At 51.3% G+C, this 24,661-nt stretch overlaps 4 protein-coding genes across 7 annotated transcripts in view; 1 reads left to right on the top strand and 3 right to left on the bottom strand.

Annotated features, from left to right (window-relative positions):
- Positions 1-53: 53 nt before the first annotated feature.
- On the bottom strand, positions 54-3,199 carry Lrrc73 (leucine rich repeat containing 73). Of its 2 annotated transcripts, XM_021228568.2 has the most exons (7): positions 2,720-2,861; positions 2,491-2,562; positions 1,992-2,152; positions 1,532-1,654; positions 1,100-1,200; positions 518-740; positions 54-376 (listed from the first exon to the last, which is right to left on the bottom strand). In XM_021228568.2, exons 2-7 carry the CDS (start codon positions 2,505-2,507, stop codon positions 306-308), a joined length of 696 nt encoding a protein of 231 aa, XP_021084227.1. In that variant the 5' UTR covers positions 2,508-2,562; positions 2,720-2,861; the 3' UTR covers positions 54-305. The 2 variants fall into 2 exon arrangements, with proteins under 2 accessions (XP_021084227.1, XP_005072397.1); XM_005072340.4 differs by lacking the exon at positions 2,491-2,562 and having other exon boundaries at positions 2,720-3,199.
- Positions 3,200-5,426: 2,227 nt separating this feature from the next.
- Yipf3 (Yip1 domain family member 3) lies at positions 5,427-9,000 on the bottom strand. Of its 2 annotated transcripts, none has more exons than XM_005072339.4 (9): positions 8,780-9,000; positions 8,181-8,378; positions 7,940-8,046; positions 6,982-7,027; positions 6,775-6,867; positions 6,476-6,607; positions 6,214-6,327; positions 5,986-6,109; positions 5,427-5,891 (listed from the first exon to the last, which is right to left on the bottom strand). In XM_005072339.4, the coding sequence occupies exons 1-9, from the start codon at positions 8,858-8,860 to the stop codon at positions 5,743-5,745; spliced, it is 1,044 nt and encodes a 347-aa protein (XP_005072396.1). In that variant the 5' UTR covers positions 8,861-9,000; the 3' UTR covers positions 5,427-5,742. The 2 variants fall into 2 exon arrangements, with proteins under 2 accessions (XP_005072396.1, XP_021084226.1); XM_021228567.2 differs by having other exon boundaries at positions 8,777-9,000.
- An 8-nt stretch (positions 9,001-9,008) lies between these two features.
- On the top strand, positions 9,009-13,756 carry Polr1c (RNA polymerase I and III subunit C). The gene is made up of 9 exons (XM_005072338.4): positions 9,009-9,227; positions 9,335-9,406; positions 11,431-11,538; positions 11,956-12,088; positions 12,607-12,726; positions 12,808-12,960; positions 13,072-13,221; positions 13,323-13,439; positions 13,521-13,756. The coding sequence occupies exons 1-9, from the start codon at positions 9,159-9,161 to the stop codon at positions 13,637-13,639; spliced, it is 1,041 nt and encodes a 346-aa protein (XP_005072395.1). The 5' UTR covers positions 9,009-9,158; the 3' UTR covers positions 13,640-13,756.
- Positions 13,757-15,191: 1,435 nt separating this feature from the next.
- Positions 15,192-24,661, bottom strand: part of Xpo5 (exportin 5) — a 35,337-nt gene continuing 25,867 nt past the window's right edge. Inside the window, exons 21-32 of one of the 2 annotated variants that reach the window (XM_005072337.4) lie at positions 22,675-22,775; positions 21,644-21,740; positions 21,100-21,236; positions 19,933-20,030; positions 18,707-18,753; positions 18,201-18,298; positions 17,582-17,644; positions 17,047-17,129; positions 16,676-16,783; positions 15,872-16,009; positions 15,532-15,696; positions 15,192-15,350 (exon numbers count right to left, since the gene is read on the bottom strand). In XM_005072337.4, the coding sequence (XP_005072394.1) occupies positions 15,213-15,350; positions 15,532-15,696; positions 15,872-16,009; positions 16,676-16,783; positions 17,047-17,129; positions 17,582-17,644; positions 18,201-18,298; positions 18,707-18,753; positions 19,933-20,030; positions 21,100-21,236; positions 21,644-21,740; positions 22,675-22,775 (1,273 nt within the window). In that variant the 3' untranslated portion in view covers positions 15,192-15,212. The remainder of the gene's footprint in view (positions 15,351-15,531; positions 15,697-15,871; positions 16,010-16,675; positions 16,784-17,046; positions 17,130-17,581; positions 17,645-18,200; positions 18,299-18,706; positions 18,754-19,932; positions 20,031-21,099; positions 21,237-21,643; positions 21,741-22,674; positions 22,776-24,661) is intronic. The other variant, XM_013115061.3, reaches the window with a different exon arrangement.

Consider the following 24,661-nt stretch of genomic DNA (forward strand, 5'->3'; position numbering starts at 1 on the left):
GTGATACTGCCGGTCCCTCCCATTGGTCATCCCCCAGTGACTACAGCTCCAAGTCAGGTTGTGGAGTTTATAAAATCTGTTCCGAGCCAGCGGGTTGCAGCCAGAGCTGCCAACAAGTTCAAAGTCAGTACCCTGGGTTCAAGTACCCCCCCAACCCCCAAGGCTACTGCCCGGTGACAGCTTCCAGAGTCTCCCACCAGTATCAGGAGCTGCCAGAGCCCCAGCCGGGACCTTTCTCTGCCACATGGAGGACGGTACTGGGGACACAGGCAAATGTAAGGACGCACAGAAGCCCAAGTGGAGAGTCACATCTCGGTCTCAGCCAACAGACTGTCCCCTAGTCCTGATGTCATCAGCACCATCTGAGAGCTGGGATCTGGGAAGGGCGGAAGGATGCTCAGCCACCATTCATTGTTAGTGAGCTCACAAACACAAGAGTCATGGCCTGGTTTCCCAGCACCGCCCCCTCGTTCCGAATCTTTCAGGTCAAGCTCTCATCCATTCTCCAGGTTCTTACCGCTGGGGCACATCCAGGAACTGCCACCCCGCTGGTGGGCAGCAGGCTCCCGCCCTCTTCCCCATTCCTGGGTGTCCACAGTGCTCCCTGCCACCTCCTCCTCTTCCTCCCCCTCAGAGAGGAGGTCACAGATCTGCTGCTGCAACTCTGGGCTAATGCTGTTCTCAGCCAACACCAGGCTCCGCAAAGCTGTTGGGTAATTTTCTACCATGTCCAGCAGGGTCTGGGGAAGGGAGAGAAGAGCACAGGAAGATAAACACAGGAGAGGTGGTTCAGTGGCCAAGAGCAATGGCTGCTCTCCCCAAGGACCAGGGTTCAGTTCCCAGCACCCACAGGGGTGTTCATCGCCATCTATAACTCCAGTTGCAGGGATCTGACGCCACCTTCTGGCCTCTATGGGCACCATGGACATACAGGAAAAAGTTCATTCACATAAAACAATAAATATTAAATTATAAAAGTAAAACAATATAATTTAGCATTCTTTGGATCCAACCAGACTAGCCCTTGGGTCTGTCCCCAGACACAGTGATTATTTCACTCTTTTCCCTAGCTTGTCTCTAAAGCATGATGACTTCTCACCTGGGCTGACTGGTTTGTGAGCCCTGTGCCCTCCAAGTCTAGGACTTCTAGGGTACGGCTTGAGGCCACAGCTACAGCCAGCATCCCTGCCACATGGTCACCTGAAAAGACAGCACAGATTCACAGCCACATGGGATAACAGGTCTGTTAATCGTTAGTCCTGGCCGGGAGTCAAAGGTGAGTGACTAGGAAGGGAGCGTTTGGAGTGAGATGAAGTAAGTCAGACCCAGGGGCGCTGACTGAGGCGCTGACTGAGGCTTGGCCTACCTGCTGGTCATCTGGTGTTCCATGGAGGCTGGCCCTTCCCGACACCCCTGGGAGTTTTTCTCATTTATCTTCTTCCCCGAGTGAGGGTTATTATGGTAGCTGGTGGGCTGAGGTTTTTGGATGGGACAGGAGCAGTGAAAATAGAGGGGATGATTTTAAGCTCACCCAGGGGGTTGTAGTCCAGGTTGAGGACGCGGACTTGGGAGCTGTGTGCCACAGCAATGGCGAGGCGGCTCCAGCCCTTAGGGGTGATGCCAGGGTTGGCGCTCAGGGTTAGCTCCTTCAAACCTAGGCAGCAGCATTAGTGAGAATCCAGGATGGGTAGGGCCAGGTCCTTCTCCAGTCCCTGTTCTACCCTGTGTCTATGGGGTAGCCTAATGGCGGGAGCCACCTGGTCCCCAACCACAGTAGTCTGGAGCAATTAGGGTCCTACTCGTTCCTCCCCTGCCTGGGTCACAGTGTTTCCGCTCGACTCTGTCCCTAAGCTTCTCCCTTCCTGAGAAGGGTAAAAAAGAGGATTTCTTACCGCACCCTCCCAGCTCTCAGCACTGGGCCACGCCCCCTTCCCTGCATGCAGCGTTCATCAGTCACAACCAGCTCATGCACCCTGTAAGGTCCTGCTCACCGGACTTGGCCCCATCTGGAGGGAGGAGGCCACAGATGAGGTTGATGGCTTCATCACCCAACATGCAGTCCCCCAGGTCAAGAGCCACAAGAGCAGGGTGGAGAGCCAGGGCCGGGTTCAGCAGAGCCAGCCCGGCATCCGTCAGTGGGCTCCCGTGCAGGCTAAAGGTTGATGTAAGATTAATTATGAATCACCGGTCTTGTCTGTTTCGGAAAAGTGCCCCCCCGAGACAAAAACGGGGAGGAAAAATGGAAATTCTACGTTTGAAGGAGTACGATGGAAAGGGAATTTGGTTTCTTTTCTGGGGTAGGAACTGACGATGAGAACATTGCACAGGGAGGGGTGTGTGGATAGTGGACTGGGTTAGCCAGCACACTCGCTCACGGGCCTCAGATCCTTTGGAAAGGCTGGGCTGTAGTCTCCACGGGAGGTGACCCTTCATCAGAAATGAGGGGCTTCACAACGAAGTAACGGGGTGGGGAGGAACGACATTCCCTACCAGGAAGGGCTAGGCATCCCAGCTCTCCTGCGGGTCTGAATGTGGAGCAAATTCTAGAAACGATCCGTGTTTCTGGGAGGGTGTGGTGGACCCAGAAGAAAAATGAGGTGTACATTAGAGGTTGCGAAGGCGGGACGGTGGGACACAGGGGCTGGAAGGTGATGTGGAGGAGATACAGGAGGTGGTGGGGGGTGCCGTGGCCGGGCCCTTTGCGAGGGGACACACTCACAAGAGGGACTGGATGGAGCGGTTGGTCCGCAGCGCTTCCGCCAGCTGCTTGATGCGGCTGGGGCTGGACACGACGCCCAGGTTAAGGTTGAGCTGCGCCAGCGACGTGGCTCCAGCTAGGGCCCGGCAGATACGGCCGAAGTCGCGGTCGCACAGGCGACAGCCACGCAGCGACAGCAGGCGCACCGCGTTGTCGCGCAGGCCGCGGCAGATGTCCCGCACCTCAGCGCCTGACAGCGGCTCCCCCGAAATCTGGATGGAGCTGGGCAGCATGGTCCCCACGGCTGGGCCTCGGGGGCTGGCGCCGGTGCCCCGGCCTGGGCAGAAGTTGGCCCTGCTGCGGCGGGGGCGGGGCGGGGACTGAGGTCGCGGTCTCGGTCTGGGTTGCAGCCGGAGCGGAGGCGGAGGCGGCAGAGGCGGCGGCAGAGGCTGCGGCAGCGACGAAGCGCGCCCGGTCCCCGGCGGGAGCGAAGGCAGGCGCGGGCCGGGGCAGCGTGGGCGCCGAGGAGGAGCGGCGCGGGCGCGGGAGCGGCGCGGGGACGGAGCTGCCCGCCCGCCCTCTCCCTCGCCGCTCTGGAGGCCGCGCCCGCTCTGCGGGCCCCCGGGCCCGGTAGCACGGCTCGCGGGCGCAGCCGGGGCGGGATGCAGCTCGGCTTCAGCTGCTGCGCCGGAGCAGGCGGCGAGTTCCTATGGCAACGGTTGCGTCACTGACTCTCGTCCCGCCCCCCCCCCGCATGGACCACGCGGCCAGCGCGCGATGCGTGTCTTAGGACGAAGAACTAGGACCCGAGGGCCTGACTGCGTGAAAAGAAGGTAGAGGGACGCAGCCTCACGTGGGGAGGGTGGAGGCAAGTCACGCCGAGATAGCCTTTGACGCCGTTTCGGCTTCTTTTGCTTATTCTCCGGTGCTTCTTCACCCTTAAGGTCTAAATCCCGAGATTCCGCGCCTTTGCCAAGACCCTGGACAATCAGTCAGCCCAGCTTAAAGGTCCCTATCCCTTCAGTCCGTGCCCCCGCCCCCGTGTCCCAGTGACGCGAGGCGTAGCATGCGTGGGGATTCCTGTCCTCGGGGACTTCCCGGTCAATATGGCTGCGCCGGCCGAATCCCTAGGGTAGGGCAGGTGAACCTGCCTGCCTTGAAGACGTTTTAACCTCCAGAAGAACGGGATTGCCAAAATCAAAGGGTGTCGGGTCAACCCAAAGTCCTGGGAATCGGGGTGGGGGGGGGCGTGTAAAGTGGCTGCAGCACGGGGAAGCCAATTATTTTTTTCGAGACAGGGTTTCTCTGTATTGTTTTGGAGGCTGTCCTGGAGCTCACTCTGTAGACCAGGCTGGCCTCGAACTCACAGAGATTCTCCTGCCTCTGCCTCCCGAGTGCAGGGATTAAAGGCGTGCGCCACCAACGCCCGTATCCCTGTGATTGCAGAAGGGACTTGATTTGTGCACCAGGGCAGTATAATAGGAAGTCTTTTTTTTTTTTCTTTCTTTCTTTTAAAAAAGTGAGCTAGGCATAGTGGCACACGCCTTTAATCTCAGCACTTGGGAGGCAGAGGCAGATGGATCTCTGCAAGTTCGAGGCCTGTCTGGTCTACAGAGTGAGTTTCAGAATAGAGAGAGCTGCATAATGACTTTGTCTGGAACACCACCTGTACCCCCTAAAAAAAAAAAAACGAAAAAAAAAAAAGAACAGTTAAGTCAAAAGCTCTACTCCCTCTGTTAACTAAATATTTTTTTTTAATTTTTGTGTTTGTGTGACGGTACCTGCAGAAGCCAGAAGAGGGTGCTAGAGTTACAGGAAAATCTGAGCCACCCAACATGGAAACTAGGAGCTGAACTTCTGAATCCTGGTCCTTTGCAAGAGGCGTACACTCTTAACCAGTGAGCCATCTCTCCAGCCCCTAGATTTTATTTTTAATTGTGTGTATGTGTTTGTGCAGTGAGTGCAGGTGTCCTCGGAGATCGCTGGAGCTCCTGGAGCTGGAGTTACAATCAGTTGTGAGCTACCCACCATGGGTGCTGGGAATAGGGTTCAACAATGTATACTTTTAACTAGCCCCAACATTTACTTTGTTGAAACAGGGTCTTAACTGTGTGGTCCTGAGTGGTCTGGAACTCACTCTGTAGACCAGGCTGGCCTTGAAATCAGAGATCCACCTGCCTCTGCCTCCTGAGTGCTGGGACTAAAAGGAATACACCACCACACTCAGCCTGAATTTACTTCTTCAATGGAGGTTCAAGGGTGGTGTTGCTTACAAATAACACTTAGAGGGAAGACAGAGCACTAAAGCCTCAGTAAAACCATGTTAGGCTCTCTGTGGGCATTATTTCACAGTGGCCCAGGTCCTTGTAGTGATGTAAGTGGATATTCTTGTCATTTGTCATTGCTGCATTTGCTTCTCAAAAGTACAGCCAGCTAGACTTAAGACTGGCATAATACATATGAGGACCATGACTCTCATGCTTGGGGCCTGCCTGCTGCTCTGTGGGTCAAGTATTTCCAGCCCTCTGGGGCAGTTTCTTTTTTTTTTTTTTCTTTTTGGTTTTTATGAGACAGGGACGGGGCAGTTTCTATAAGCAGCGGCTGCCTGTCCTTCCTTCATCCTGCTTGAGCAAAGGCACAGAAAGAAGGCTATGACACCACGGCAGAGGGAACAGAAATGAGTGTCAGGAGCAGGGTGACAGGAGAACGGCTGGAACAGGAGCTGTGGTTCCAGACTTCAATCAACATTTTAATTACCAAGTCTATATTTAGCAGTACAAGAGGGAAGGGAGAGAAGAGGGTAGGTAGTGAGGGCCTCAGAAGAGCTGACCCATTTTCTGCACCTGGCTGCAGAGGCTTGCAGTCCTGGCCAGGACTCCTTGGCCTTGTGCCTTTTAGAAGCCAAGACTGGTGCCACGCAGGTATTTAGGCAGCAAAGGCTCAGTGGTTGCTGCAGACCTCATCTGGGAATACTCAGTACTGTCCGTTAGTCTTCCTCTGCTCCGGAGCTGGGCAGTCAGGGCTAGCCCAGGGTTTCAGGGAGGTCAGTGTGACTGCAGGGTCACTGCTATCGCCTTGGCCGTGGCATTGAGCACAGTGACAGGAAGTCCGGCAGCAGGGAGCACAGCGGGGATGTCTCGAGGAACCCTCTGCATGGGCGGGACGTTGGGGCCCTCCAGGGTGTCCAGGATCCCTAAAGGAGAAGGATGGAGTATGAGTGACAACTGGTTAGGTGGGTCCCCGGCCAGCTCACCCAGCCCACTCCCCACACAGGCCCTGGCACTCACCCTCTACCACCTTGTGGTAGGCAAAATGCAGATAGAGCAGAAAGAGCATGTGCAGAGTGGCCAGCGTGCCACACAGGAGCAGCCGCTGGGTGGGGCCTACAGTCCTCGACACCAGCACTGCCACCTAGGACCGCAGGGACACAGTTCAGAAAACAGCGAGTGAGGGATGGAGAAGATGCCCAGGGCAGAACTGTTCTGTACAGCGACAGCAAAACTTGCTCAGCTTACCATGCGCAGGGTGGACAGCCCGCCCACCAGCAGCCAGAAGAGGTAGAAGAGGGCGTGAAGGTGAATGTTATAGGTGATGAACAAGACAATACAGTGTCCAAAGAGGCCGTAGCCCTGGGGAGAGATGAGAGGGTCATCGCTTGGGTTGGAGTGACCTTTGGCCCTTGGTGGGGTCTTCTGGCCTGCTCCCCCATCCCAAGCCCACAGACCATACCTTACTATCTTAGGCTCACCCCGCCCACTCCCAGGCTCGGCTCCTTACCAGCAGTGCCAGCATCTGCAGCATGGTGATCTGGGCGTTGCACAGGTAGGCAAGGAAATAAATGAAGGACGAGACACCCAGCCAGTATCCGAAGCAGGTGCCAATGGCTGTGCCCATGAGGGTGCCCTCACGCTGTGGGGTGAAGGCCCTGCTTAGGGCTGAGACACGTCTGATCTCAGCCTCACCCAGGGCTTTCTGCAAGGGCTGCTCCTGTCTCACTCCACCACCAAATCCTCAGGCAGTTTTCAGCCCAATCAGCCACCCTCCCTTCTGCAAGGCCTGTGTCCTGTCGTGCTTACGATAATGGTGTCAGAAGTCTTCATCCCGTGGAGGAGGATGGCAACCAGGGTGAAGACCAGCATGAGAGGTCCATAGAGCTCCCCTGCAACTTTCTGTGGTACAGCACACACTCAGACTGCAGGCCGCAAGGCCTCTTCTCTTCACACTTCCCAGGCCTGGCCTGGCGCCCCCCGCCCCTCCGCCCTGACATGCCTTTCGCTATTCACCTGGGGGAAGTTGACCATCTTGATAGGGATCATGGACTCCAGAAGCCTGAAAGAGGAGAGGAGAGAGCAGAGCAGATGCAACACTATGCTGAGACTCTGGAGGACAGGGCATGAATCTTACTCACGTCTTACTGCCAGGGAATAGGGCTGGCCCAGAGGACACACTGGACGAGACGGGAGGGGGTAAAGACAGGGAACGAAAAAAAACATCGTTTTGAGGAAGGACATGTCACCCTCTCAGGTAAGTGGAATAGCAGCTACTTGAAAGCTTGGAGAGACCAGAGCATTTGACCATTTACCTACATGGCCTATAGAAGACAGGCAAACATCAGTGGACGGTACCCAGAATGTAGAAGTCTGGGAAACAGTGTAACTACTGAGGGAAGCAGTGTGCTTCCTGACTCTTTCTTGAAAAATATACTAGAATCTGTGTGGTGGTGGTGGCGGTGGTGGCACACGCCTTTAATCCCAGCACTCGGGAGGCAGAGACAGTCGGATCTCTGCGAGCTCAAGGTCAGCCCGGTCTACAGAGGGAGTTCCAGGACAGCCTCCCAGCCTCCAAAGCTACAGAGAAACCCTGTCTGAAAAACCACAGCCTTGCAGGGATCAGTGTCCCATAGTTGCACTAGACAGCAGAGCCTGCTCCTGAGAAGCTCTTGGTGTCGGGAGAGACCCACCAGGGATGAGAGTCTATGCAGCCACCTGGCGGAAGCCAGCAGCGCTGTGTGGGAGCTGCAGCTGGGGAGGGTGAGAACGAAGCAGCACTGTCAGTCAGACGGGCGGCATGCTCTCGAGGACACAGTCAGGGTACTGTCACCTGCTGCACACGGCGGCGGGGCTGGTGATGGGGGATGCGTGACAAGTAGGGAAGCCCCCCAGAGCTCAGGGCTCGGAATCTGACTGCAGTCTGGGTGAGGGACTAGATGTGAGGACAGACTCTTCTGAGAAGGCTCCTCACCTGCTTCGGACCTGGGCAGGCTCCACATCAAAGTAGGGTCTCAGGATGTCGATGTTGGCATACAAGCTGAAGGCTCTGGAAGCTTGTCTCTTGCCCGCCTGCCACATCTGAAGGGAGATGAGTGTTACGAAACCAGCGGCTCTAGACGGTTCCGTTACCCAGTCTCTGCGAGCTTTCTGTGTGGTTCTCACTGGGAAACGTGCATCAAGTCGGGACATACATGGGTTTCCCATCTGCTTACCTGATCGGCCACCTGCCGGCTCAGCTGGCCCTTAAAGCCTTTCATGCCGAGAAACTCCCCGTCCTCCTCTTCTGCAGCGGCCGCATCGGCATCTACCTCCTCCTCACGCAGGCGCTGGTGCAGCTCACCCATGTCCTCGAAGCTGGAGCCCGAGGTATCATCCATGTTCTCCATGTCAATCACAGCCGAGCCCCCACCCTGTGAAGACCAAGGCTCCTAGAGTGAGGGGCCCTTCTGTGCTCGGCTGTCTCAGTTTTGGGCTGTGCTCTTCCGCCGATGAGGAAGGATACTGAACTGCTACCCACCGAGCCCGTGCACACAGGAGCTCTTTAGGGAATGCCAGGGGGTCCCGTCCGCGCTCTGCCCGGCCCGGACACACCGCCCACCCCGTCCGCAGAGCTCGGGGCAGGCACGGAGCCCGAGGCCGCTGGGGCCCTAGCCTGGCCGTCTCTCGTCAGCACAGGCTCCACACTTTCGCGTGGCAGGCTCGGCGGCCAGGTGTTGCAATGGAGCCGACTTCCAGGCCGCGAGAGGGAAGAGCAACCGCGCTTGGGACGGCCGCCAGCCCGGGGGCTGCTGGCAGCGGGGACACTCAATACCTGGATGTGTTCTTCGAAGCCTCCCCATTCCGGGCCAGCTCCATTTCGGACGCCGCTGGCCGGCGCCGCCGGAGTCGCCATGTCCCTCGAGGCTTTCCGTCGCTGAAGCTCGCGCGCGTGGGAATCGTGTGAGACCCGGGCCCGAGTGAGGGAAACGTCCAGGAAAGAGAGAGGGCGAGGTAGGATCAGCCGGAATGCAAACAGGAGAAACCCGGATGTTTGGCCCAAATTGACGACCGGAAGTGGAGGACGTGGACAGAGGCGGGGCAGGATATCGCGACATTTATGAGTCCAAGAGGCGGGGCGTTGCCACGGCGACGGCGACGGTCCTCTTTACGCGTGCGCGTAGTTGGAGGCGTCTCGCGGTGAAGGGTGGAAAATGGCGGCGGCCCAGGCGGTGGAGGAGATGCGGACTCGCGTGGTTCTAGGAGAGTTCGGGGTTCGCAATGTAAGCTGGGATCTGACCTCCGGAGACATTGAGGCGGCTCAGGGGGAGGAGGCCTGGTGTGGGGCTCGTCCTCCCTGCCTTCGTGAACAGGTCTCTGTTTGCTCTAGGTCCACACCACCGACTTCCCCGGGAACTACTCGGGTTACGATGATGCCTGGAGCCAGGACCGCTTCGAGAAGGTGGGGGCGCGGGAGGTGCTCAGACGGCTCAAGGGGCCGGACCTGTCAGGCTGGCCGTGGGCTGGGGGCCGCTGCTTTCCGAACCGTTGAGCCATGTGCCGGGCGCTCCAGGGACGGGCGGTCCTGCAGCAAGCGCCTCCCTCTCGGTGGGGGTGAGCCACGAAAACTGTGGCTCCCGAATAATCCAGTACCGAGAGGGTGGCTGGGGGTAGGGGAGTCACGGAGATGCACTTAATCCGTCGGTGGGAGAGGCGGAGTTAAGGTCGGTGAAGGAGGATTCAGTTAAGCGCTGATGGCCCAGTGGGAGCGTTAATGTGAACGTTGGTTTGCCCAGAGCCGGTTCCAGCGGTTCGTTATCGGCAGATATGGTAGACAAGACAGGGGTATATTCCTTTGAAATTTTACTTGTATTTTATGTACACCGGTGTTTTGTCCGCATGTGTGTCTGTGAGGGTGTCGGATCCCCTGAACTGTCAGATGGTTTTGACTTGCCATGTGAGTGCTGGAAATTGAACCCGGGCTCTCGATTGGGTTATATATTGGGCTCTACAGGTTAATGGAGAGCTTTGTTGTTTTTCGAGACAGGGTTTCTCTGTGTATCCCTAGCTGTCATGAAATTAGCCTTTGCCTCCCTAGCGCTGAGATTAATAGTGTGAGCTACTACGCCCGGCTTAGAAGAGTATTTTCAGCAGACTGATCAAATTTTGTAACTTTAATAGGTGGATGAGGGCTGTGTGTGAAAAAGGGCCTTGTGACATGGGGTTTTTGGGTTTATGTGTTTGCCTGCATTATATTTGTGCATCATGTGACCTGGGAGGTCTGAGGAGGTAGTTAGGTCCTTGGAACTGGAGTTAAGGATGGTTATGAATCACCATGTGGGTGCTGGGAACCAAACCCAGTAACCCAGTTCTTTTTTTGTTTGTCTTTTCCGAGACAGGGTTTCTCTGTATTGTTTTGGAGGCTGGCCTGGAACTCACAGAGATCCACCTGCCTCTGCCTCCCGGGTGCTGGGATAAAAGGCGTGTGCCACCAACGCCCGGCTCAAACCCAGTTCTGTTAAGAGCAGTCAAGTGCTAGTTAACTGCTGAGCCATTTCTCCAGCCCCATTAGGGAACTATTTTAATGGCTGATTGTTGTTTAGCAAACAGGAGAAAAAGAAAGATAGATTCCTGTATATGAAGTCTATAGGTCAAGTGGATGATGTCTGAAGTGAGATCAAAATGAGACCAAGTTTTTGGAGTTGCTGAGTAGTTGCTTAAGCCAGGAGTGTGCCTGAGGTCAACCAGGAGATTAGAACCTGGGAGAAAGTAACATTTATAGGGTGAGTGGAAGAGAGAATTTAGAAGGAATATCAGATAAGAGAACTAAATTGGTGTTCAAAAAACAAGGGAATTGGGGGGGGATTAAAAAATAGAAACAGAAACGCAGTATTAGCTTGTCTAAGCAGTGTGGAACATTCTGCTCTTCATAGCAGCCTCCGTGGGTTGTCTGTGTACAGCCATATTGCTTAGGGTCTTAAGCCAGACATAGTGGTGTGCACCTTTAATCCTAGTCCATAGAAGACTATGTATTCCTTTGAGTTTGAGGCCAGCCTGCTTTACACAGAGTTCCAGGACAGCTAGGGCAATGTAGGGAGACCCTGCCTTTTTTATTTTATTTTTATTTTTTCTTCTAAGTCAGGGTTTCTCTGTGTAGCTTTGGAGGCTACCCTGGAACTAGCTATTGTTGACCAGACTGTCCTTGAAATCATAGAGATCTGCCTGCCTCTGCTTCCCAAATACTGGGATTAAAGGCGTGTGCCACCACCGCCCAGAGACCCTTTTGAAAGAGAGAGACAAAACCATCCAGGTTTCTTATAACTCAAGAACAGGGCTGCAGACAAAGGTCTAGTGATCACAGGAAGGCTTTAGGATGAGAGGGTGGAGACACACCCACGGACATTGCCAGGGTGGGAGTAATCAGAGGGAGGCATGAAATTCACAAGAGGAACAGGTGTTCCATCAGGTCTTTCTCCATCCTTCTAGAATTTCCGTGTGGACGTGGTACATATGGATGAAAATACATTGGAGTTCGACATGGTGGGAATTGATGCTGCCATTGCTAATGCTTTCCGGAGAATTCTCTTAGCTGAGGTAGTATAAGACCTGGTGAGGGGATGGAGTGGGGAAACTAGTCACCCCTCCCAGGCAGGTGGGGTGCGTCACACATATAGGATGAACAAGTCCAACCTAGACTACATAGTGAAACCCCGGTCTTAAACATCTGAAGAACCAAATAAAAGACAGCTGCGTCTCTTATACTCCCAGGTAGGGAGATGGTGGAGATCAGTTGGGTTTTGCAGTTGGATGATTCTGCTTTTTTTTTTTTTCTTTTTTCTTTTTGGTTTTTCGAGACAGGGTTTCTCTGTATTGTTTTGGAGACTGGCCTGGAACTCACTCTGTAGACCAGGCTGGCCTCGAACTCTCAGAGATCCGCCTGCCTCTGCCTCCCGAGTGCTGGGATTAAAGGTGTGTGCCACCAACTCCCAGAGGTTCTTCTTCTTTGGACAGGTGCCAACAATGGCAGTGGAAAAGGTTCTGGTGTACAACAACACATCCATTGTCCAGGATGAGATCCTTGCTCACCGCCTGGGGCTCATTCCCATTCTCGCTGATCCACGGCTGTTTGAATATCGGAACCAAGGTGAGACAGAAGATGTGGTTCTGAGTTAAGTGGGGGGACTGCTCAGACCCCAGGGTTACTACTGTGAGATCTTGGTCAAGGTAGTTAATATTTTGTACATTGGTTTTTATCTGGGAGAACACTTGCCTGCCCTTCCCTTAACTTTGCCTGTGTGTGTGTAAAGCTTTTAGCATACTGCCAGCACTCAGATAAATTTTAATTCTTTATAAAGCCTCGTGCTGTGTGCAAGTACACACAGCCGTGAAAGTCAGAGGACAATTCTGATTTAGGTTTTTACAGGGTTTCAGGGATTGAACTCAGATCTCCTGGTTTGCTTGGCATCTTTACTCTGCCAGTACTCTGCCTACATTAGCGGTAGGGCCAGGCATGATGTACATCTTACCCCAGCACTGGCAGCGATGGGCTGATTATCTCTTCTGAGGTCAAGACCAGCCCCTCTGCATAGCAAGTTCCAGGATAGCCAGGTCTAGTGAAAGAAACCCTGTCTCAAACTAACCTCTGCATCCTCACTGGTATAGGGGAGGAAGAAGGGACCGAGATAGACACACTGCAGTTCCGGCTGCAGGTCAGGTGCACCAGGAACCCCAATGCTGCTAAGGATTCCTCTGACCCCAACGAACTCTATGTGAACCACAAAGGTGAGCAGTGGTACGGGATAGCTCACACACTGACGGGCACTCATTTTACAGTCTGGGGTTTTAAAGCATGTTTCTCTCCAGTATATACTAGGCATATGACATGGGTCCCCTTGGGAAACCAGGCTGATGTCTTCCCAGAGGGCACCATTCGCCCAGTGCACGACGACATCCTCATTGCTCAGCTTCGGCCTGGCCAGGAGATTGATTTGATTATGCACTGCGTCAAGGGCATTGGTGAGAACCCCGGTCTCCAGGGAGGGGGCATGTGAGTGCAAAGTGTGTAGGGTTAGCCGAGGAGCCGCACCTGCTGTTCTCTGGCATAGGAGTAACAGGGATTTCTCACAGGCAAGGATCATGCCAAGTTCTCCCCAGTGGCAACAGCCAGCTACAGGCTCCTGCCAGACATCACCCTGCTTGAACCTGTGGAAGGGGAGGCGGCTGAGGAGCTGAGCCGGTGCTTCTCTCCGGGTGTAATCGAGGTGCAGGAGGTACAAGGTATGGTGGCTGGAGTCCTGTTGGGATGGATCGGACCTTGAAGGTGGCAGAAAACAAGAGCTCTTACCTTCACTAAGCAGGTATGACATCATTTTCATTAGGTAAAAAGTTGGCCAGAGTTGCCAATGCTCGGCTGGACACCTTCAGCAGAGAAATCTTCCGGAATGAGAAGTTGAAGAAGGCTGTGCGGCTTGCCCGTGTTCGGGACCATTATATCTGTGAGTGAGGTGGTATGGCACTCCAATTTAGAACTAGCCTGGTAAATCCTGCTGGGGCTGAAGTGTCTCTTTGGTCCCTAGTTTCTGTGGAGTCCACTGGAGTTTTGCCACCAGATGTGTTGGTGAGTGAAGCTATCAAAATACTGATGGGGAAGTGCCGGCGGTTTTTGGATGAACTAGATGCAGTACAGATGGACTGAAGTTTCTGGAATAGCCTGGCAGCCCCTGGATACCTTTCACCACTGCACTGCTGTGCCTACTGCGACTAGAGGTCCAATTTTCAGTCAGTACATTTTATTAAATGTGTCACAGACTAATGCCTTTGTAAGGCCTTTGATGTAAATAGATATCCTAGCCAAAAAAAATTCAGACTTTTTTTGTCTAAAGATAAGGGACCTTGCCTCAGAAAAGGTTGACATTAACAAGTAAAGACCAAGCAAAGGCTTCCAGGTCCTAATGCTGTCTGAAGATAGTACTACCATGTCTGTCTGTCTCCTGGACTTGCAGTGTTGCCATTGACAACTCCACACAACATAACTGCTTCCTTCTTGACACACTTAGAGGGTCAGGTTTGGGTGGTCAGGGGAAGACATCTGATAGCTTGTCAGGCCCATCAACTTTTCCTAACAACGTGTTCATGAATAGCCTACGAGGAGTCACAGGTTTGATAAAGGAAGATAGGGCCCTTTCTGTATGAAACAGACCTTTACTGACATGCAGATGTACTTTAGAGTTAGCATTTCTACAAAAGGTTCTATAAACAATAGAAAATTTCTAGCATGAAGTCATAGGATGTTAAAAATATTACAACATAATAAATACAACTATATCCTCCGCAGCCCTAACCAGGCAGGAGCAGGCAGCTCTCAAGTTTGGAGGTTGACACTGAAATCACCTTCACAACCTGTAGACTCCACGCACCGTGCAGATACAGTGACCAGGTCAGAGTGTGCAGTCAGCACACGCACAGGTCACACCTGCCTTTCCTAACAGGTCTCACTGGCACCTGGCTTTGCTTCGTGTCCCTTCAATCAGAAACTTTCAAAGGCATCTGGACTCAGTTACTTTGCTAGGTGTGAGCTGAGTTGGTCTGGATGTGGCTGGATGTGGTTGGTATCGTGCGACGGTGAGAGACCCTGAGGATGGGGAAGCCCTTGAGAGTCACTCACAGCAGGGCAAGATGTACTTTAAGGGACACAATGTCAGACTAAACTCTGCCCTGCTCTTGGACACTGTGCTCACACTTTAACAAAAACCCGTACGACGCATCCCACCAAGTGCTTAACGTAAGGATGAGAACTGGCTAAGTATGGTCCAGCATGTAGCACCTAGGCCAAACATGCCCCTGGGAGTATAGAAAGATCCCTGCCAGCTCAGCAGTGAGAGACTGACCCAAGCGGGTCCCTTGTAGTCAGAGAGAAACTGGCTGAGCCCTGCCTGTCAGCTTGGTCAGCGGTGTTGGGCACAGCACCTCGTCCTGTCTCTGCTGGTGTAGCTCTTTGGGGAAAGGCCGTTGTGCTCTAGCTTTTCTTGGAAAAGCCCAAACTGCAAGTTGAATGCCAACTCCACAGGACATCTGTATGGAATGGTGTAAGCCCTAACTCCCTTTTCTCAATACTCCGGTAGAGTGACTTCTGCAGCCTGACCTGGATCTGAGCATGTCCAGGCTGACACGGCGGACAGTAGGGGGCAGTACAAGAGGGCCTAGAGATTAGCTACTAGGGGTGGAAGAGATGACAACAAAGGCCAAAGGAGGATGCCCAACAGCTTGATTCAGGGTTCAAAGATAGTGGCCAGTCCACCGGCATCACTGTCCAACACCTCTGTCTCCAGTATTGGTTTCGGTTTTTTGAAAAGCGTGGGAAGGTTCTTAATGTGAACTTCTTTTCGGAACTGTTCTCCCAAGGGTTTCTGTAGAGAGAACAGAGAAACAACTGATGGTTGGTGGGTCCAGGCTCTGAGTCAGAGGACTCCCCACCTTACACACAATCAGAACAGTCATCGACTACTTGGTTTTGAATTTACCCACAACAGTCTAAGACAGCAAGCAACTGTATGGGGCAGGGAGCCCTAACAGGGAAGTATGACTTACCCCAATGCAGCCAGAGATGAGACGTTTGAAGTGGTCCTTCCGGCGCTTATCGGCTGTCTTTTGAAGGGAAGGGTTTAAAAGCTTGCAGTCAAATTGGTCCAGTGACTCCTTGTGTATCTCAGGGATCTGCTCCATTACTGCTCTTATCTCTAGGTACCTGGGACGCTGGTTAAATGGGGGACAGATAATTCAATGGCCTGTCACCTTCCCCATTCCACACCATACCCAACCTCTCTGGCAGCACAAGCAGTATGGCAGATAGATGCCTGGGTTTAGGTAGGTAGAGTGAAGCAGCTGGAACGTCAGCCTCCCTGCCCTGATGCGCTCTGCACTCACTTACCAGTGCCTCGTACATCTGGAAGGCCAAGTGGACCAGGGAAGCCATGCACCCATCGTGCTGCCCATGCATCTGTAACCCTTTCAGCACATTGGTGAAAAGCCACGTGACAGCATCTGCGAGCAGGGTCCCAGACATCACCTGGGAAGACAGCTGTGCTCAGGAGGCACAGGAGCCTCAGGGGCCACCTCCCAGCTCTTCCAAGTGCTCATTCTACAAGCCTGACACACTTTCTGAGAGGCAAGGACAAGGGGGTGGCAATGACTGACTCTGGTAGTCTCCAATCTCGAGCTATTTTGAAGACCATGGAGCCTTTAGAAGTTGGGGCCTGACTGCCACAAGTAGTAGGTCATAGGGCAGGCCTTTAACAGTTATATCTGCCAATGGTCAAAAGCCTGTGCTCTGGGGCTTCCTTTAACCAGATGTGAGGAGCTATTACAGTATGCTTTTGCCACAATGAATTTGGCCATGCTCCACCCACCACAGATTAAAGCCCCCTGAAATGGAGTCAAAATAAGCCCTCCTTCCAGTTAGTCTGTATTAGGTGAATCTGATCGCAGCAATATGAAAGTAACTAATAGGACCTAGGCCCGTAGCCTCAGCCTCGCTGAAGGATGAGGCAGGCTGGCAAGACTTCATGGCCTCCCTGGGGTTCACAGCTAGCTTGGGAAATATAGTCAGACCCTCGTCTCAAAATACAAAGGAAAGAGACTTGGGAATGTAGCCCAGTGGTAAAGTGTGTGCCTAGCATGCTCATAGCCCTAGGCCCCCCCCCCCCGCCCAGCCAAGCTCACCCCTAAGACATACTTGTTTGAGAAGAGGCCAGCAGAGCTGTGTGGTTGCCCTCTGGCAAGACAGAGTATCCTTCCAGGTCAGAGAACTAAACGCCGTAATTAACAGTGCTGTGCAAATATCCTGAACAGGAAAGGAAGAGAGAACATTGGGAAAGAAATACTTTTTCCCTCTGAATGCATTACACATCAAGTCAGGCCTTTAGTCCCAGCAGCCAGCCTAGGCTACACAGTGAGTTCCAGGCTAGCCAGGGTTATGCAATGAGACCATGCCTGTTAACAAAAGACCTGCAGCAATGTACCTGCGTGTGTACTGAGAACATCTGTCCAGAGCAACTAAAGCAGATCTGGACAAGGACAAAAGGGACCACCTGTCCCTCTACCCACCTCATGCTTCATCAGGCACTTGCCCAGGTCTGTGAGCTCTGCCACAGATGAAGGGGTTACTTCGGTGGCCATCATCTCTTCATCTGTAAGCAATGCAGAATATTAATCTCCATTCTTTCACAGCAAACAGGATGTCCTCAGCTGGCTGGCAGTGAGAGCGCTACACAGCCCTCCACCCCAGGAAGGCTGCAGACACTAGGCTGTTTCAGACGTGAGTACCCAAGCAGACAGGCATGGGTTAGCTTACTGGAGTATAAAAGGAACAGCATGGTCTGTTCCGACAGCCTGCACAGTGAGCGAGACAGGCAGTGAATGGAATAGAGAAACGCAGGTAGAGGAAGAGATTACACAGAAGATCAGACAGGAAGGCCTCTTAGGAGATAACGTTAGACTAGAGACTGAGTGAGCAAGGGTTAGGGTCGGGCCTATCCTGGGAAGACAGCCACTTTGGACAGAAAGCAGCAAGCAGGCCAGCACAAGACTATAACTAGATATAGCCTGCTCTTTCTCCAAGGGGAAAGCACAGATCACTCACCGTCTCCATCCACAGTGGGGACAGCACTGTGGTCACCAGTCTTCTTTGACACACAGCAAGCGGCTAGAAGAGAGCACAGCCGCTAGCCCAGGAGAACTGAGTATCGACCCATGGCATGACAGTCACCTCACCAACTGATCCCAGGCCAGTTCTGCCCAGATGAAAGCTGGTGGGTAGCTACTGTTCAAGGAATAAATCAGTTTCACCACTGGAAGGAGGTGAGGTATTCTGAGGGTCCCTCTTCCAGTCAGTTAACCAGGAGGACATTATAGACTCCTCTGAGGATAAACAGCCAGGGAAGGTGACTGACACATCCTTAACTACTCTGGGAATAAATGACCAATACTGAATTCTTCAACGTTTCTGAAAATAGAAAACCAATGTCCATGTCTTAAGAAGTGAACGACATTTTCCTATCTTGATAAGGCCAGAAGGTGATTGCCAACAACACTGCCAATCATTTTGGATCCCTCTCTTATTGGTAACGTAGTTAACAGCTCAGAATCTGCCCGATTGATTTAAGGACTATTAGCTTCTGCTTATCAGCCCAAACCTCTGCCCTAAGCCTAGCCCATGCGGGGCAGCTGGGTGAGCTTCCCTGGCGCCCCATGCCACTTACTGATTAGGTCCATGACTTCTCGGGTTAACATCCTCACCAGTTGTTCCTCTAGCATTTCTTGAGACTCAGGGTTGTCCTCCGCAATCTCGTCCTCTCCACTGCCGAGAACCAAGGGCCAAGTTTCATGGGAGATTGAAGGAGGCAAGGACAAGGGAAGGGGGACCCTCCCCAGCACCCCCACGCCATTCCTCTTCTGGCTCTCCCCAGGTCTGTGTTCTAAAAGGTACGTCAGGGATGGACAGCAGTTCACTGAAGGACATTATTTCTTGTGACTCTGCTTGGCTGGATGAAGGGCTAAGGATCAAAACTAGAGTTGGTAAGAGGAAGGTCCCTTCCCCACAGGAAAGCTGAATCTCAGCGTCAGGCCACTCACTGGAAACAGCCTGTCCACACAAACCGTGCAGGCTGGGATGACTACAGCACTGCTATTCCAGCCTTACTCTGTCGTCCCTCTTCCTCTCCCCACCTAAGCTGGCTGCCGGTACCCGCCAAGAGTGCGTCCTTACCACAGCACACTCCTCTGGCTGATGACATGCCACTTCTGGGAAAGCCTCTGCAGAAACAAGAGGAGGGAGGGCTAGGACGGGGAGAAGCTGGAGCACTGGCATCTAAGGTCTACTTCTCATTTTTTTCTTTTTCCTAAGAGGCTCCTACTCTGTAGCCTATGCTGGCCTTAAGCTTGTGGTAGTTCTCCTGTCTCAGCTTCCTTAGTGCTGGGATTGCATGTATAAGTGCAGACACATAGCTATGAAGGTTTACTAAAGCAGAGATAAATACCTAGAAAGAAAACTTAAATCCTTACATCAACCTACACAGACATTTTTAACTGTAAACTGAATTGTACCAAGGCTCAAATATGAAAAAGGAATCTAAAATAGTAACTTGAATTAATGCTGGCAATAACTTCCAGTATGATCAAAACAGAAAAGTTTAACTTTGGTCATGGACATCAATTTTTTATGTTCACAAATGTTTAAGAATTCAGTCCAAGGTAGTCGGGGACGTGTCAGTCACCTCCCTGGTCATTTATTTTCCCCCTAGCCCTAACAGGCCACCAAATACAGTGGAACAAAGATTTACTTTCTGTAACCATAATCTGAAAATGACAAGGGCACATGATCAGTATTTCTGCTTAGATTAATGATACTTGGAGTTTTGGGCCTCTTTGGGCACATCTGTTCTCTGTTAAGCTGGATCACTGCCTCACTCCAGAGCCAAGGGCAGACCCAGGGGAAACAGTTCCTGGACCGTTTCTTCGTGCAGGAAGATGGCAGCACAAGTCCAGTTGAAGGCGCCCACAGCAATGATCTGGCTTAGTTCTTTGGGAGCTGCTTAACCCACAGCAGCAATAACCTCCTGGGATGATGCTGCACAGTCAGCATGGCGGGGGACAAGATTCAAGAGCAGTCATCATCTGTATATTTGATGTATGTAGGTGTTTTGCAAGGAGTCTCTACACATATGTGTAGAGGCTGGAGATCAACGTCAGATGCCTTACTCTATCACTGTCCACCTTAGTGTGAACCTCCCAGAATCTGGCACTTATCAATTAACATTGTCTGGCTAAAGAGCTCCAGGATTCTACCCATACTCTGCTTCCCCAGTGCTGAGGTCACAGATGTATGGCACCACATCTGGCTTTCTGTGTGTTGTGAGCAATTTTGAGACCATCTCCCCAGGCTGGACGATGAATTTAAGGGCACGCTCTGACCCACTTCCCTGACCCACTTACCATGTGGAGGTATGTGAAGAGAGGTCCAAGGATGGGAGCTATCAGGGACTCATAGTGTTCTGGGGGACAGAAGAGTACAAGGGGCTTCACAAAGACACGTGCTGCCATGGGTTAAGAAGTTTTAGCACTGAGCAGACCCTTCTATTTCCAGCCACTAAGCTATGCTACTGGGCAGTCGACTACAGGACTTTCACATAAAAAGAACAACCCTATGATAACAGGAAAAACACCTCATTGTCCTAGAATCCTAAGCTGCACATATACTCAATTCTTTTGCATTTCTAGCGTAACTGACTTTTTTGTTTAGCTATACATTATCGCCCTGGGCTGCTAAAGAGTAGCCCTCATTAAAGACATCCTAGGGTCTGAAAGATGAAATCTTGAGTGTTGCTTTCCAAAGAAAGCACCTAACTGGGTGTACAAGCATTCACCTATAGTTCCAGCTACCCAGGAGGCTAAGGCATAAGGGTCACTTGTGCCCAGCAGAACAGTTAGATTATCACTCAAGATAAAAACAGGAGGCAGAGGCTGGCCAATACCCTGTCTCAAAGGACCAAAACCCAAAGTAAACAAATACAAAACAAAAGTGAGGTGGTGGTGCATGCCCAGAACCCTGGCATTCAGGTTAAAGTGGGAGGATGGCATGCTTAGGGCTAGCCTAGACTATATAAAAAGTCGCTGGAAAAACCAAATCAAAAGGAAACACTAAGCAAAATATGGAAAAGGAAATAAATTTGAAATTTGTGCTGGGCGGTAGTGGCACACACTTTTAATCCCAGCACTGGGAGGCAGAGGCAGGTGGATCTCTGAACTCGAGGCCAGCCTGGTCTACAGAGTGATTTCCAAGACAGCCAGGGCTACACAGAGAAACTCTGTCTTGAAAAATAAAACAAAAAACAAACAAAATTGGTATTTCTAGGAAGTGGGAAGACAATAGTTTATACCAGAGAAAAGATTATGAGGTTTTTGTAAGGCACCCGCCCCTCACCCTGAGCTGCATTCCTGTTTTCCCTGCTATTTTCTTATTTATTTACTTCAACCATTTAGTCTGTAAAGAGGTCATGATGCACTGAAGCATACAGTTCCACCTGTTCCTTGCAGTTAAGTCTTCCTTCCCGCTGCCCTGTTTCTAATTTTCTAGGTTACTCAGGGCCATTTCAAGGATATGAAGCATAGATTTGAGCCGGAAGTCAGGAATATTGTTCAAGTTGACGAAGGCTGAGCCAAGCAGCTGTGTAGCAAGGTCCTCTACAGTGTAGAAATCTTGCTGCATGGAAGGGCCTGCCTTCCCTAGGATATGGTAACTGTAAGGCAAAAGTCACTGGTGATAACTAACATGCAGAACTGTCAGTCCCACAGATTCTACAAGGAGTCTTTTTACTTAGTTAACTGAGTCACAGCTCTGATGTGGTGTGCACGGAGCCAGGCATCACTGTTGATTAAGCTGTCAGAGCAGACACAGCCCGTCTCTACCCCTCGGGCCTCATCATTATGTACTAGAAATACACAGTGGGTATAGAGTGGCAATCCTGGCCAGAGCTGTCAACGCATGACACAGGAGAGCAGGCTCCCTTGGACTCCACTGCTTCTCTTCTCACGCTTGCCTCGCCTCACCCCACACTAGAGTTCGCCACCAGAGGTTCCTGTGATGCCAACCCTACAAAATGAATATCTAGCAAGGAAGCATGGAGCAACAGTGCTAGGACCTTACCAGTTTTCATAGAGGATGCCAAAGAAACGCTGCATTCTTTCCAAAGTAGTTTTGTACATAGGGTGTTCATTGGCTTCCAAGAGAGGCTGAGGTAATCCTACAGACAAAAAGAAATGGAGTGGGAATATGTCATTCTCAAAGTGCCAACATCCAAAGGCAGGCATACACGTCTGTGAACATATGTACTATATTCCAAAGCACTTAGCCATACAGTGTAGTAGGTGGAGTACTAAGAGTTCTCGTGAAGGTGTTAGACCTTTGTCTCCTGCCCATTCTCTCCTAACTGGGTACTGGACCAAAGCTAGGTACATGCTAGTTAAGTTGTATCTCCCATTGAGTATCTCCTTTTGCATCTGACATAGTTAGCTTTTACTGGTTCTTCAAGAAGCAACTTCCCAGATCAGATTCAAGTATATCCAGAACATTGGCGAAAGGCTCTGTATTTTGGCTAGCATTTCTTGTGTATATAATGGAGAACCAGCACAGTAAAGTGAAGTGATTTGTTGTGGAATGATCTTTTTGTTTATAGTGAAGATGTGCCTTTGCCAAGGCACCTTCTGATTGATTTAATAAAGAGCTGAACGGACAATAGCCAGGCAGGAAGAGGTTAGGCAGGACCTCTTAGCAGAGAGAGAAAGAGAGGGGGGGATGGGGAGGGAGGGAGGGAGAGAGGAATCTAGGTGCAGGAGACATGTCAGAGGAGACAGAGAGGAAACAGGAGGTGCAAGAGACCACGAGACAAAACGTAGATTAATATAAATGCATTAATTCGAGTTCTAAGAGCTAGTGGGACAAGCCAAAGCTATAGGCCAAGCTTCCATAATTAATAAGTGTCCATGTTGTTTTTTGTGAGCTGGTGGCCCAAGAAAACTCACTCCACAGGGATTAACAGGAAAAGCTGCTCAGCAGACACATAAGTTAACATGAAGAGTATCAACAATGCAAGGACTCTTTTAGCACCTCTAGGAGCTCCACAAATATATCTGACAGGTTAGGAGGTTAGGTTAGCAAGGGAGGTAAAACTTTCTTACCTAATATTGCTGTTTTCTCAGATTCAAGTATATCCAGAACATTGGTGAAAGGCTCTGCCATTTTGGCTAGCATTTCCGGCGCGTATAAAGTATTGTGAGTTCTGAAAGAAATAAAGATGCTATTGTTGGCCGGGCGTTGGTGGCGCACGCCTTTAATCCCAGCACTCGGGAGGCAGAGGCAGGCGGATCTCTGTGAGTTCGAGGCCAGCCTGGTCTACAGAGTGAGTGCCAGGACAGCCTCCAAAACTACACAGAGAAACCCTGTCTCGAAAACAAAACAAAACAAAAAGATGCTATTGTTGTGATTAAAAAAAAAGCTGTTCCATGAGGCCACTGGCAGTAGGTTCAAGATCCAACTCTAATGTACAAACTGATTTAGTGGACCCTATTCTATATGGAGAGATACCTTGCCCAGCCTAGACACAGGGCTGTGTGTGTGTGTGGGGGGGGGTGGAGAGGTGCTTTGGTCCTGTCTCAATGAGATGATGGGACACACTTAGTAAACTTTCTAGGGGAGGCCTTATCCTCTCTGAGGAGCAGATGGGAGGAAGAGAGGGAATAGGGGGAGCGGGAGGAAAGGACAGAGGGGAAACTGGGATTGGAATGTAAAAAATAAATTAATTAAAAAAAAAGTGGCTCTCCGGGCGGAGAGAGGAAAAAGGCACAGAGAAAGAGAGAGAGAGAGAGGGAGAGGGAGAGGGAGAGGGAGAGGGAGGGAGGGAGGGAGAGGGAGAGGGAGAGGGAGGGAGGGAGGGAGGGAGGGAGGGAGGGAGGGAGAGAGAGAGAGAGAGAGAGAGAGAGAGAGAGAGAGAGAGAGAGAGAGAGAGAGAGAGAGAGAGAGAGAGAGAGAGAGAGAGAGAGAGAGAGAAAAGGAAGGGCTATATAGACTAGGCTGGCCTTGAACTTACGGAGAGTTTCTAACTTGACCTGGAATTAAAAGTGTGGGTCACTGTGCTCAGAAGACTATTTTTGAGATAAGATCTTGTTAACTTGAATTTATTCTGTAGCCCATAGTGGCCTTGAACTTTCTTTAAAAGCCTGTGCTACGAAGCCTGGATCCCTATGTTTCTTCTGAAAGATTTATTTTGAAACATTTGAAATATGTAGAAAATGAGAGGCACTAACAAATTTAAATATCGATGGATATGTGCCACAGAATGATGCATTGGTCAATAACACACATTTGAGAGGGATTCATCCTGTAGGACAAACCATGAAAGATGCTTATCACTTTGCCATGTGGCTGCATTGACACTAGAGTGAATGCAGTGTCAACAAACCTATTGCACTGATGGTCACAGAAAGCTCTGGTACATTATTACATACAGTGTGTAGTACATGACAATGATAACCTATGACTTATTATTTCATGGAAATCATTTCAGGGCCAGCGCACGCCTTTATTCCTAGCACTTACAAAGCAGAGGCAGGAAGGTCTCTAAGTTTGAGGCCAGCCTGCTGTACATATTGAGTTCCAAGACAGCCAGGACTAACTATATATAGAGATCCTTTCTCAAAAAGCAAACAGCCAGTTGTTGGTGGCACATGGTAGCAGAAGCAGGCACGAGTTTCACTTGATCTGGTTAACAGATCAAGTTCTAGGACAACCATGACTGCACACAGAAACTGTCTCAAAAACAAAACCAAACAAAACAAGCAAACTTCAGGGTTTTTCCTTCCACATATTTACAGAGGACTTTGAAAGCTTCTAAAAAGCCTCAGGTCACATTTAAGATACTAGGTTTCAAAATCAAGACGATAGTTCTATGCACGCCACTGACGGGAGATGTTCACTTCTTTTTGAAATAGGAGCTACTCTGTAGGCTAGGCTGCCTTTGAACTTTGGCTACTGCGCCTGCGCCACCCTCCCAAGTTTTAGGGACAGATCTGCTCCACCATGCCTGGGGCCTGCATACAAGAGGACAGCATGTTAAGATGGATGATGCTCATGACACATATCTTGGGCAAGCCTAGGCTAATGGGAGTC

Source organism: Mesocricetus auratus, unplaced genomic scaffold (genome assembly GCF_017639785.1).
Source record: "Mesocricetus auratus isolate SY011 unplaced genomic scaffold, BCM_Maur_2.0 Super-Scaffold_100021, whole genome shotgun sequence".
Classification (NCBI taxonomy): domain Eukaryota; kingdom Metazoa; phylum Chordata; class Mammalia; order Rodentia; family Cricetidae; genus Mesocricetus; species Mesocricetus auratus.

Excerpts from the sequence above, each read along its gene's own strand:
- Lrrc73 (XM_005072340.4), bottom strand. The coding sequence starts at position 2,991 with ATGCTGCCCAGCTCCATCCAGATTTCGGGGGAGCCGCTGTCAGGCGCT. Across the intron at positions 2,153-2,719 it reads CGCTCCATCCAGTCCCTCTT|CCTGCACGGGAGCCCACTGA; the intron begins GTGAGTGTGTCC and ends ATCAACCTTTAG. Across the intron at positions 377-517 it reads TTCCTGGATGTGCCCCAGCG|ATCCCAGCTCTCAGATGGTG; the intron begins GTAAGAACCTGG and ends CGCCCTTCCCAG.
- Yipf3 (XM_021228567.2), bottom strand. The coding sequence starts at position 8,860 with ATGGCGACTCCGGCGGCGCCGGCCAGCGGCGTCCGAAATGGAGCTGGC. Across the intron at positions 8,047-8,180 it reads GCCGGCAGGTGGCCGATCAG|ATGTGGCAGGCGGGCAAGAG; the intron begins GTAAGCAGATGG and ends ATCTCCCTTCAG. Across the intron at positions 6,110-6,213 it reads GGCTGTCCACCCTGCGCATG|GTGGCAGTGCTGGTGTCGAG; the intron begins GTAAGCTGAGCA and ends CTGCGGTCCTAG.
- Polr1c (XM_005072338.4), top strand. The coding sequence starts at position 9,159 with ATGGCGGCGGCCCAGGCGGTGGAGGAGATGCGGACTCGCGTGGTTCTA. Across the intron at positions 12,089-12,606 it reads GTTTGAATATCGGAACCAAG|GGGAGGAAGAAGGGACCGAG; the intron begins GTGAGACAGAAG and ends TCACTGGTATAG. Across the intron at positions 12,727-12,807 it reads ACTCTATGTGAACCACAAAG|TATATACTAGGCATATGACA; the intron begins GTGAGCAGTGGT and ends GTTTCTCTCCAG.